General features: G+C 42.9%; 1 protein-coding gene across 2 annotated transcripts; it reads right to left on the bottom strand.

Moving 5' to 3' along the window:
• Positions 1 to 330: 330 nt before the first annotated feature.
• Positions 331 to 11,369, bottom strand: RERGL (RERG like). 2 transcript variants are annotated; one of them, XR_014555656.1, is made up of 6 exons: positions 11,009 to 11,369; positions 8,060 to 8,116; positions 7,073 to 7,146; positions 5,603 to 5,751; positions 1,940 to 3,832; positions 331 to 1,128 (listed from the first exon to the last, which is right to left on the bottom strand). XR_014555656.1 is itself a non-coding variant. In XM_083700986.1 (5 exons), exons 1-5 carry the CDS (start codon positions 11,058 to 11,060, stop codon positions 3,550 to 3,552), a joined length of 615 nt encoding a protein of 204 aa, XP_083557112.1. In that variant the 5' UTR covers positions 11,061 to 11,369; the 3' UTR covers positions 331 to 3,549. The 2 variants fall into 2 exon arrangements, 1 of the variants encoding a protein (XP_083557112.1); XM_083700986.1 differs by having other exon boundaries at positions 331 to 3,832.
• Positions 11,370 to 11,674: the final 305 nt, after the last annotated feature.

The raw sequence follows: 11,674 nt of genomic DNA, 5'->3' as shown, positions 1-11,674 counted from the left end.
GCGTATGTAACCCGATGTACCACTGTATCTGAAAACTTCCATTTCTCTTGTGTTTGTGGAAGGTCACCATCCTTATTTGCCAGATGAATCATATCTTCTGTCTATGGTACAACTGGTAGGGGCAGACCTCTTGTCCCAGTATTGAAGTGTTAGATGTTTAGCTACCCTGAGTGCCCCCTGCCAGTTCGATTGTCTCTCTGTCAAGTTCCAAAGGACTAGAACATAATTCAGGAGGACATTAACATCTGTAAATCTCAAGGAGGTGACCAAAACCATATTTATATGGCTGATGACTTCTAAGCAAAAGACTTTGACTTTAGGACGACATCATCATCATTATCATCAAACCTTTAATTGGCATCATATACAAACATCCATGGTAAATCAATACAGAATTACCACCTTCCCAAAGTCACAGAACATTTGTCAAATGAAAAGAGGCAAAACAGTCTAACGTTACATCTCTAGGTCTCCAGGGAGATCAGACGTCTGCAATGTGTTTCTGAGACAAAAAAACAAATAAAGATATTTAGCCACTAACTTGGTGAGCTCCTGATCATTCCCCAGTAATAGAAAATGTATGACCTCCAACTCTGGTTTCCATTTGAGGATGCAGAATTAATCTAGAAACTGCGGGCGGAGATCAGCATATAGTTTACATTTAAGAACCATATGAGTAAAAGTTTCCAGCAGGTGGTCTTCACATGGGCAAATTCTTTCTCCTTCCAACATTCCTGAGAACCTTCCCCAAAGGAGGTTTGATGGATTTGAATTAAACCTGGCCAGAGAAAATGCCCTTCTTTCGTGAGGGATAAGCAGAAATTAAAGATAATTGTGATTAGTCTCCTATGCCCAAGAAAGTTGAAAGTAAAGAGGGGAACATGTTTTCTCTGCTGCTGCTGTTAGTTCCTTGGCTCAATGGGTTAACTGACTGGGAAGGCTCTGGGAATTTTACCTACATCTCCCCACAGGGAAATAGCGTGATGGACTGTATTCTGATTCCCACTAAAATGACGCCATACGTGGTTGAGTTCCACATAGTGATCCTATGCTCAGTGACCATCTCCCTCTACACTGCAAACTTGTCTTTCCATCGAGAAAGACAGAACAGTTACCGTATTTTTTGCTCTATAACTCACTTTTTCCCTCCTAAAAAGTAAGGGGAAATGTGTGTGCGTCTTATGGAGCGAATGCAGGCTGCACAGCTATCCCAGAAGCCAGAACAGCAAGAGGGATTGCTGCTTTCACTGCACAGTGATCCCTCTTGTTGTTCTGGCTTCTGAGATTCAGAATATTTTTTTTCTTGTTTTCCTCCTCCAAAAACTAGGTGTGTCTTGTGGTCTGGTGCATCTTATAGAGCAAAAAATACGGTAATTAATCCACCCCACCACCCCCAGGAACTGAGACCCCAGCACACAAGGATACCAGTTAACAATATCAAGTGTTGTGTGAAGGGCATTACAATGTCAGCATTAGTCAGAGCTGGGTATTTTTTTTTCTTAAAAGGTTGCTGTGGGGAGCAATAAAACCCAACTTCTCCTCCCCCGATCAAGCAACAAATGTATTGGCTTTATCTATTTTTCACTGCTCCTGAGAATTTGCCAAGCAATTCGGAGGAAGAGGTTTCCAAGTAAGATCTTAGGGATCTTTCTCACCAGTTCACTCTGCCCTTTATTTATTTATTATTTATAAACCTCCCTTAATTAAAAATAACCAGGGCAGTAAACAACAAACGTAATCCAAAAATGGCCCGAAATCCATAAAATGCAATAATAAAACAGTGTTGAAAGGCAGAATGGATTAACGATGCATAAAAGAGTTCTCTCGCAAGTTCTTGTTTAAAGCCGTTCTCCATCAATGGATGATAAAACAATTGCACTTATCAAAGGAGAAAGAAAATGGTGGTGAAATTCTTAGGGTTGGGGTGCAGGGTTTTTGCAGTGCTTACAGCTCCCCGGAGATGACCAAGGGGTGTTTGTGAGTGTCCATCCGTTCATTCTAGAAATCATATGACCAGTGGTCTGCACTCTGCAGTCTTCTGGTATTCCCATACTTCAGTTAAAGCTCCCTTTTTATGTTGGTTGGGTGCTTCTTCCTCACTTTCTTTAAAGCTTAATTTTATTTTTTACTTTGCTCACAAGGCTCCTCAGCATGAACCCCGGGCACTCTTATTTTGCTGAGACACCAAAATGTGCATTTACGCATAGAAATGAGCATATGCAAATTTTGGAACAAATTTGTGCCCTGGGCCTATGCTTGCAATACTCCTGAAAGGCACTAGGATATTTTATTGTAAAAAAAACCAATTATTGCTGATAAATATGGACTACCTGGAAGCTTTAAGTAGAAGTAAACCATACATAGTTTTAGGTAGACTTAGATTGCAGTCCTATACACGACAGTAAGTTTCATTGGACAAGGCAGGACTTACTTCTGAGTAGACATACATAGGATTGTATTACTAGATAGGTCTATATAAACAGAAACACGAATGGAGAAGAGATGTGGGAAGCTGTTAGGTTAAATCCATAGAACAAGTAAATGTCAGGACAAAAGCAGACCCTAAGGATTTAGAGTTATTGCAATCTGGGCTGCACTATAAATTTAAAGCTTCCGCCCAAAAAAGAATGCCCCGAATTGTGGTTTGTTGGGGGTGCTGAGAATTGCTAGGAGACCACTATTCCCCTCACAGTGCTTCAATTCCCAGAGTTTATTGAAAAGAGAGATCGGCTGTTAAACTACTCTGAAAATTGTAGCTCTGTGAGGAGGAATAGGGGTCTCCTAACCTCCTAACAACTCTCAGCACCCTTAGTAAACCACAGTTCCCATGATTCTCTGGGGGAAACTATGGCTATTTAAAGTGGTATGATATAGTTTTTTATATATAGTGCAGATGGGGGCTTAGTCTCCACACAATGTATCCTTCTCAGCCTTGTTGACACATTGATCCTGGTCCTAGGACTCAGCTAGATTGGTAAATAAAAAGCATTTTGTAGGTGTTTTACATGCAACATAACACTGTGACACCAGATGGTGCTGTGGAGTTCCATTTTTGCCATCACGATTTCTCATTATAAAGGCTACAACACATTTTTCTGAAGCATTTCTTTGATGTGTCTAGATCCAGCCCAAGTCCAGCTCAATGCTGTTTTCTGGTGTTAGCTTAGGTCCCATTGCTTTCAATTGGACTCAGTGCTGACTAACATCAGCTGGGTCAAGAAAGCCTTGCTGCCTACCCATTGGCTGTAGCAGCAAAAAAATTGCATGTCTGGATCTGCCATCATATTTCAATCACTGCAGGCAGAACTTTGGTGTTATGTGTCAACTCAAATACAACTCTTTTCAGCGGAGACAGGTCACACGTCCCTATGAGAGTCAACCATCCATCAGACCTCAAGCAATGTGTGAATAATTCAATATTGCTCTATGGCTTCCTTTCAAATGAAGCTCTTTAGAAATGAAATTCCCTGGAGTAAAATCTCCATGTTGACTAGGTCTTCGTTTGTGTGCATCTTCTTCCTGCCCTGAACACGGCTGGAGGACCTTCCCCTAAACAGACTTCCTTCTCTTCCCAAACATGTTGTTGATCAGTTTGGCCATAGATTTTGACCCACTAGGCCGCCTTTTCTCCTTCCCCTTAGCGTTTGAGGTGACGTTCTTCAGGACTTTGGTGAACATGGCTGCCACTTCCTGACAATGTTCTGCCGCAGACAGTTCGCAGAATTGGCATTTGTAGTCCAGGGCCAACTTTTGCCCTTCCTCCCAGCCAACTTCACGCATATGGCACAAATCTTGCTTGTTCCCAACTAAAATGACAGTGGAGTCTGCAGCCCTGAGGGAGAGTTGAAGAGAAGAAAAACTCATAAAACACAATTTGTTGATCATTTTATTCTGATGTTGCTTATTATTGTTTGTTTATTTATTAGAGGGAATTTATTATATTCCCTCTATTGTCCAAGGAGCTAAAGGTGGCATTAGGCTGAGACATTGACTGGCCCAAGTTCACCCAGTGAGTTTCATGACTGAGCAGGGATTTGAACCCTGGAATCCCAGGAACTAGTCCAATACTAACCACTAAACCACAATGGCTTTCTATGTTACATAGGGTAGCCCTGTGTCCTGTTTTACAGATCCTCTATCATGTGTCATTATTAATTATTATTATTACAGTGGTACCTCTGTTATGAACTTAATTCATTCTGGAGGTCCATTCTTAACCTGAAACCGTTCTTAACCTGAGGTTAATATCAGCTAATGGGGCCTCCTGCTGCCGCCGGCGCGTGATTTCTGTTCTCATCCTGAGGTAAAATTCTTAACCCGAGGTACTACTTCCGGGTTAGCCGAGTCTGTAAACCAAAGTGTTTGTAACCCAAGGTACCACTGTATTAATTTCTAAATGTGTTTATAAGCTAGCAGATGCAACTCTGTATGTCCTTCCTTTGATGATGTGTTTCCTCCATTTTTGGAATGTGTAAGTAGTCATTATGCTGGATAGAAGTACTGCCTTTAGGTTATTTACACGGACCAGACAATTTGGTGGTGTTTTTACCAATACAATTTTAAGCCCCACTGATAATGGGTTTGCAAGGCGGCACCTAAATCTTAAGAAACAAATTAAGAACATGGTTCAGCTCATGTTTTGCATGCTAAATGTAAGAGATTAGGGCCTTGCCTGCACTGCAAACCTATATCAGAAATATCCTGCTTGAACTGACATAGCTTCACTTAAAAGAATCTTAGGATTTTGGTTTGGCGAAATGCTTTAGATTTCTCCATTGGGATCCTTCTCCCACCCTCATGTAACTCCATTTCCCAGGGCTTCTTGGGGAAAAGGAATGACTCTTAGGCCAGCAAAACTCTGGATGCATTCAGATCAGACATGGGGATTATTGCATTAATTCCCCTGGTTATACTGCTAGGACTACTGTCCTGGCGTCTAACCATCATTTTACTGTGTGTCACCTGTTGCATTATGGAACCGGCTTGATATACCCTCATGTCATGCTAAATTTCATTCATACTCAGTGGACATGGTATGACACAACAGCAGACGTCATGGGACATGTCTCCACTCTTCAGGTGCTTGCATGCTTCTGCTCCCACTGTGAAAACTACAGGAAAGTCCTATATGCCAGAACGGCACCACAGATTTGCTTGGGCGGCAGTGGTGTGATTCACGAAGACAACAGGAAGATTACAGTGTAAAACACCTGTGATTTTCCAGGTTAACAGCATCGCAAACAGATATTTTTTGGAAGTCGTTAACCTGAGAATGAGCACGAGATTTCTACTAGATTTGCAGAAGTGGCTCTTACGTCATGCGAAAGATTACATAAAGTGTGAAAAGGATGGGGATAAGGGAATCATAGAATTGGAACTGGAAGGGACCATGAGGATCATACAGTCCAACTTCCTGCAGTGCAGGAATATCCTGCACAATGTGGAGCTCAAACCCGTGACCCTAAGAATAAAGGGCTGTCTGAATGCAGCCCCTGTAGTACAGATATGTTCAACAGGATGGGAACTATAAGAAATAACCAGACTCTCTCATGGCTGTCACAATCCTTTCAACATTCCTAGCTCCAGCCATTGATGGACTTACCTTTTGCAGCCCGACATGTGGCACTCTCGTATCCGGTACAGCAAGGCTTTCGCAAAGGCAAAGGAGGCTCTGTCACTGATTGCGTACACGACCACAAACCCATCTGCCCAGTGGAGCTCATCGGTGAGGGACAACTTCCCCCGTCGAGGCTGGAAGGTAACAGACCCATTGCATGAGAGGATGCGACAGCATAGCATACCATAGAGCACCTTAATGACTGTAAACACTGACTTTTAGATACTTTGCCCTGGAAACTCTCACCTTTAACAATAACCTATGAAAGCTGCTTCTAGTGAAGTATGAGAAGCTGAGGTAAGCAGAACAAAGGGGGATACTCGGAGTGGCCACTGAGACCACATAACACTGGTTCTGAAAGATCAACATTGACTCCAAGTATGTTTCTGAGCCCAATTCAAAGTGTTGGTGCTAACCTTTAAAGCCCTAAACAGCCTCAGTCCAGTATACCTGAAGGAGCATCTCCACCCCCATCATTCAGCCAGACACTGAGGTCCAACTCCAAGGGCCTTCTGACGGTTCCCTCACTATGGGAAGTGAGGTTACAGGGAACCAGGCAGATGACCTTCTCAGTAGTGGTGTCCACCCTGTGGAACGCCCTCCCATCAGATGTCAAGGAAATAAACAACTATCTGACTTTTAAAAGACATCTGAAGGCAACCCTGTTTACGGAAGTTTTTAATGTCTTATCATGTTTTTAATATTCTCTTGAGAGCCACCCAGAGTTGCTGGGGAAACCCAGACAGATGGGCGGGGTAGAAATAAATTATTATTATTATTATTATTATTATTATTATTATTATTAGCAGCATGTAAACACATATAAAATCACAATAACTGCTTTGTTGGTCCAGACCAACTATCCATGTAAGTTCACATGAACCTTTGGTGCACACACCTATATGGGGTCAATTTACAGCCCAAGATTCTGTCTATAACAGAGGCAAACCAGCCCCCCTGGGCTCTCCCCTGTTATTTGGTGTTCAGAAATATCGCAACTAACTGGAACCTAAGTGGAACAGCCCTTGACAGCACCATCCTCCAAGAATCAGCTTAATTCCTTTTTATAAGCAGCACGTGAACTTATTGCCATTGCAACATCACGTGGCAGTGAATTGCATAAGCAGATTATGGGCTATGGGATGCAAATGTGGATGCATACATTAAATAATTATTTGATCCCAGCCATTGGTTTCCACCAACACCAACCCAACCCTCTCAATTATTTGCATCCCAGAAAGGAGCATGCAACCACAAACCATGTTTGGACCACTTTTTGGATCAAAATGGATTGACATCGAAGACATGAATCTTAATTAGGGGTTCGGTTTAGAACCATGGATCTCGCAGCCCCCTCTCCTGCACTTTATTTCCCAACATTACTTAAAAGACCTTCAGAGTGATGTGACGTGATGCAACATCAAAGCATGCTGTCAGCAGTGTTCTTTAACTTACTTGTGAACAAGGATCATATATTTCCAGGTTGATCGGCTTCCCTTCCAGACAAACGTGCTTTGTATAGATGCACTCTGTGAGACAAGAGAAGGAGGACACACATGATCATGAGTGTAAAAAAAAAACCCCAAAATAGATTTGCCACTGCTCATGTAAAAAAAACACACCAGGATTCACATCCCCACTCAGTCACTCATGGAGCGACCTTAGGCCAGTCATATTCTCTCAGCCTAACCTACCTGTCAGGGAACTGCCATCAGAGGGACAGGTGGGGGAGAGGCTCCAGGAGAATAGGAGAGACTCTACAGCAGAAGAAGGAACCAGTAGGGGGAGAGCAGGAGTTCCAGCGGAAAGGGAATCGGGGGAGAGGCTCTGGGATACTTCTAGTGAGAACAGTGAGGAGGTAACAAGAACCCCTTTAGCAACCCCCACCCCTCGCCGGAAGCTGTCACGCAGAGAGTCCAGGAGGCGCATGTCCCTCAAACAACTTTTATGTTGGAGTAAGTTCCGTAGACGCCCACTGTCGGATTCTACCAGCGACTGACGGAGTCATGCTTTGGGGGCTCCGTTAGTGCCTAGGTTTGGGTGACCAGCCAAACCCCAGAGGGATCAAGCTTTTACGCACAAGCAGCTCATTATCCCATCATACTACCTCACAGAGTTCTTGTGAGGATAAGATGGTGGAGAGGACAACCATTCATGCCACATTGAGTTCCTCAGGAAAAAGGTTGGATATAAATGCCATTCATTCATACATAAATAAAGTGGTATGAGTCAGCCTGGATAGCTCAGTTGGTTAAAGCGTGGTGCTGATAATGTCAAGGATGCAGGTTCGGTTCCCTACTCCTGTGTTGCAGGTGGTTGGACTTGATGATCCTCAGGGTCCCTTCCAACTCTACAATTCTATGATTCTGCTTTCAATGCATAGTGCAGATGGGACCTAAGAGGCAAAGTAGATACAGATTTTCCAAGTTAGTGGAGGCTTACCAGAGTCAGAAGCATATTCTCCAATGAAGCGCCTGGTCAGAAAGCGTACTGTAAGGGCTGCAATGAGAGAACAAAATGTGACATGAGAAATGATCTTCAGCCTGTTGGACAAGCCCAAGACATTTTGCTGCCTGAGGCAGGACAGCAATGTGCACAGTACCCACAAAGTTGGCACTGAGACAGAAATTCCACAAGCATCTATTTCTGGAAATATAAATACAATAATAAATTATTTGCTTCTCATTTGTGACATATGTAGTTACCAGCAACAGACACTTCATTCTGGCCCAAAGTATGGCCAGCCATGATGACACAAAAGTGTGGGCTGGCACTGATGACAACTAGGTTACATGGACTTGTGTGCATCTGCAGGACAGACACTGCAATAAATCCCCATCTCCCTAAACCTCATGGATGGAGAAAGTTGGCTGCAACTAACAATTGCCTTTGTTTTCAATGGGACTTAGTTTTGCTGGAGCCTGGCCACAGAATGTACTGACACTTTCCTGGAAAAGGAGACAAAAGCAAGATGCTCCAGGCAGTTAATTGGTCCCTAGTGCTGAAGAGACCAACAATGGATCCCTGGTGAGGAAGGACTTGGTGCAGAAGAGGAAAGAATGAAGAGGCACTTTTTAACACTCATTTATGAATGTCATTCAAGTCTGTCTTTTCTCCCTTGGTGGAATTTAAAATGGTTAAACATGGGGAACCCCCTGAATCTCTCATCCAGACACTCTTCAGTCTGCAATCTGCTTCACTTTCACAAGAGTGTGGCATCACTTGCCTTCAGACAATGTCCTGGGCACCTGCATACCCCCTGGGACTCGAATTTTGAGTTTCATTGTCAAAATGAAACAGTAAAAGTGGGCAGTGTGGTGGAATGGGAGACCAAAAAGCTCAAATGGCTGCTTAGCCATCAAGCTCAACAATGACCCTGGGCTCGTCACCATCTTCTGGCCCAACTTACTATTTCACAGGGATGTCATGCCCCTCTGAGCTCCGTGGAAGAAACGTTATGAGAGAAATGTGACAAATAAAGAAGACTAGTCTTGCTAGTCAGCTGCACTGCAGAAATACCCTTGTGGCACATCTATCCTATGTCAGCAATCAGAAAATCAGATCTACTCCTCAAGCTAGAAGCACATGCAGCTCTGCCACTGATCATGGGACACTGATCACTGATCTGAGACAATGCAGGACTCGGGTCTGCACAAAATAATTTGGGACAATAGCAGGACTCAAAGAATTGCAGAGTTGGAAGGGATACACTAGGGTCATCTAGCGTAACCTTCTGCAATGCAGGAATGACAGTTACAGACCCTGGCAGGTGGTTATCCAACTTCTGTTGAAAAATCTCCAATAAAGAAGAGTTTACCACCTTCCAAGGTAGTCTATCCCACTGTCAAGTCAGAAAGTTCTTTCTAATGTTTAGTCATAATCTCCTTTCTTGTAACTTGAATCCATTGGTTTGGGTCCTAATCTCTGGAGCAACAGCAAGCAAGCTTGCTCCATCTTCCATGTGACACATCCCTTCAGATAGCTGAAAATGGCTATCCTATCATCTCATCTTTGACCAAACTGTGGGAGGCAGTGGAAGACAGAAGTGCCTAGTGTGCTCTGGTCCATGGGGTCACGAAGAGTCGGACACAACTAAACGACTAAACAACAAAATCATCTCATCATGTCTGCACAAAACAAGCTGGCAACATCAGCAATGGGGTTTCCCATGCCAAATTAGGATGATGTTGTTGTTGATGATGATAATTCTCCCACACATTTAATTAATGGCTAAAGCTTTACACTGGAGAGGTGCCACTGGGTGAATCCCAAATGCATCCTTAAGGAACCCCTGGAGCAATATTTGGGCTATTGCGAGTGAATAGCTTACAGATCTTAGTGCAAATCTGGATTTATAGACTCTAGAGTTAGTTTTGGAGAACATTGCCAATGGCATAGTTTTGGAAATTATTGGTCAGGAGAGGTGAGATATCAAAATGTCACATTTGGAAAGTTGATTCACGGAGTTGTCTGTGCATGTTAACTCTGAAGTTAAGTCCGTTTTAGATCAAATGGGCCCAAGAAAATATTGCTAAACTGACAGCATTAGAGAGTTTGTGCTTCTAAAAAAAAGGAGAAAGAAAATGTACCATTCAAAAAGTTGAACTTCCAATTTCAATTTTGCAGTTTCAGATTCAGCTATCGGAATTTTCAGCTATTTCAAACGCTGCTTTGCAAAATGAAATTTCAAATTGAAGACATCCCAGAATTCTGGACACACTCTCCCCCACCCCTCACATGAACTAAAGTGGCTAACTTTTATTCGACCAGTTCTCCTCCAACCAACACTTTTCTAGGTACTGAAGATATACACTGACAGAAATTTCACTGCTCTATACAAAAGTGCTGTTAAAGGCATAGCAGCAAGGTGTTGGCGGGGAAATGGCAACCATAAGTAGGTATTTTGAAAGAAGGGTATTTTTAAAAATATATAACATAAATAAATACAGATACTTTCTAGCTACATATGTCAAAATGCTGTTAATGGGACAGAAGCAGGGCCTGTGAAATGTTGGCAGTTTGGATGAGGTATATGGAAATAATTTTATTTTCTTGCGCAAAATAAATAAAGACAGCTCTTGGACACATATCACTTGATCGTATTTCAAAAGAATGGGAAACAAAAAATCTCTCTCTCTCTCTCTCTCTCTCTCTCTCTCTCTCTCACACACACACGCATGCATCTTATCCTATAAACTTTGTTTAAACTTTAGATTATATCACAAACACACCAAGCAATCCCTCACCCCAGCTAAAAAAGCGGTGGAGGGGGGGGGAGAGATGGAGAACTCCAGTAGTTTTTTTTTAAGTTATCCCAAAGTGCCTGTAAACGGATATACAACAGCAATTCAAGTAGCTAGAAAAGGGAGGTCAAAGAGAGGGGAGCCTTACCAGATTTGCCTGTTCCTTCGCTGCCCAAAACTGCTACTTTCATTTCATTCATTCTTGAAAAAGCAACCCCGGCTGCTTTAATAAAGGCACTTAAAGCGTTCCGAACCACAAACTTCCACGCAGGGCAGATGCGCGCGCAACTTCAGTCTGTTCCTATTGCTTCGTCTTTACGCCCTTCGCCTCCTTCCCTAGAGAGCAATTTGGAGCTGTTTGACCGCTGCCTGCAACTTCTTCTATTTAGCCTCCCGGGCTGAGGACGTCAAGGGAGGGCGAACTGGGGGCATAATAAGGCAATGCAGTTCAAGGACCCGCCCACCCTTAGATGCCTGCGTTTTTCGTTTGTGTGTGTGTGTCTGTTTGGCAAGGAAAGGAACTGAGAAATCTCTCCCATCTCCGTCCAAGCCTGTGATCACTCTCTCCTCTTTGCAACGGTATGAAACAGGCACAAAGCAAACAAGAACCTGCTCTGGTCAGTTTCCTCCTTGCCTGTTAAGAGGTGAGATGGATATTTCCTCAAATGACATAGAGAGAAGAAAGTGAAATTGAGTTTCATCCTGTGAAATTGACCTCCTTGGTTTTTGAACGTCCCCTGAACTGGTGATTTCATTGTTTTAACTGGGTTTTTTTTTAAAAAAAATATTTTAAATCTTTTTGTTTTATTTTATA

This window comes from Podarcis gaigeae (genome assembly GCF_964106915.1).
Source record: "Podarcis gaigeae genome assembly, chromosome: 10".
NCBI lineage: Eukaryota > Metazoa > Chordata > Lepidosauria > Squamata > Lacertidae > Podarcis > Podarcis gaigeae.
The sequence above is the reverse complement of the archived record's forward strand: the minus strand, read 5'-3'. Positions and strand labels throughout refer to the sequence as shown.